A 1,366-nucleotide genomic window follows, 5' to 3' on the forward strand; every position below is an offset into this window, starting at 1 on the left:
GACGCAATTTCAGCGATAGCAGAAGTTAGGTAGCTTTGAGCTGATTCAAGTATTTTTATTATAGATTTAGATATAAAGTATTATAACTATAATTTCTGCTCTTATTTCCGAATTTGGTAGGTGCGGATCTCCTCGACCAGCTCGATTACTAGAAGATGCAACGATTTAGGTTAGAAATAAATACAATTTTAGACTTTCCTAGGCTTTCGCTTTAATTTGATGCATTGATGATTGGATTTAGCATGATTTGTCATTTTCTACAAAACGTCATCTTGTTTAGTGTACTAGGACGATTATAACCCAGAATACATACAAAAATGTATAGTAAAAATACATGGGTAAGCTCCATAAAGCCCACTGATGTATACTATCACGTTAATTCTTTCATTAGCTCGACGCTTTTGAGCGAGGTATGCCTGTATGAGCAGCTAATGAATCTCAGATGCGGGGAAGTCTGGCGGATGCAAGTCGTAAAACAGTAGCAGATGCTTCTGGAGTATTAAGCACTTTTTTCAGAAAGCTTTCTTAAGTGAAAGTGGACCCCTCAATGAACTCAAAGCATACAAGGGTCTTGTACACATGCTATGTGATAGAGGCGCGTTTATCGAAATTTTGCAAGTGCAGAGTCTGGATTTATCAACAATATACAATTGCAGCATCTGCCAGCTGCGTTTGATACATATCCCTGATTAATCTTCTACCAAAACTGACCAGTGGCTAATACAATGCTAGATTTTAAAAAGAAATTAGGCTTTCAGCTGATGGTCACTGGGATGTCATTGTTAAACTCAAAAGAATTTGCTTCTCTACCACTAACCTATTGTGAACAATACAGCTATAGCGTAGTCATGAGAGAAGATGCTGTGTCAAAATTCGTATAAATTACACTGATAAAATACATGATTGTACAATACAACAAGAATACAATAATAAAACAAACAATCTATCTAGTGATTTCAACAGTGATATCATCGCATAGCAGGGTATCGTAATCCTTGACAAAGTCATTGATGAGAAGACTGTATTTTGGTGTGTAGTCATCGCCTTTGCTTTTTTGTATCCATCGTTGAGGATACTGCGTCCAAGTGAGGAGGAGTGTTATTGCTTATGGGTTTGTAGATTCCTCTAAACCCTCATACGTGATGGAGATGAATTTCTTGAATGGGTCTTTATGGGCATTGTTATGGGTGTTGTTGCGGTTGAAATTAGTCACACCTGAAAAATCTAGTGAAGAAATATCTGCGAGGGCATTTACAGATTCTGTTGAGGAGACATTTGAAGTGATGAAAGGGGGCTTGTCCGATGAATTGAAGTGACCGAGTTGAAAGTTCATGAGATCCGAGACAAAGGCAGGGGCAGTATTTTC

At 37.8% G+C, this 1,366-nt stretch overlaps 1 protein-coding gene across 1 annotated transcript; it reads right to left on the bottom strand.

Moving 5' to 3' along the window:
- Positions 1 to 943: 943 nt before the first annotated feature.
- J056_004368 (uncharacterized protein) lies at positions 944 to 1,333 on the bottom strand (the record flags this gene model as incomplete). Its single annotated transcript, XM_009272252.1, has 2 exons — positions 944 to 1,019; positions 1,140 to 1,333. 2 exons carry the CDS (start codon positions 1,331 to 1,333, stop codon positions 944 to 946), a joined length of 270 nt encoding a protein of 89 aa, XP_009270527.1.
- Positions 1,334 to 1,366: the final 33 nt, after the last annotated feature.

This window comes from Wallemia ichthyophaga (genome assembly GCF_000400465.1).
Source record: "Wallemia ichthyophaga EXF-994 unplaced genomic scaffold scaffold73, whole genome shotgun sequence".
Classification (NCBI taxonomy): domain Eukaryota; kingdom Fungi; phylum Basidiomycota; class Wallemiomycetes; order Wallemiales; family Wallemiaceae; genus Wallemia; species Wallemia ichthyophaga.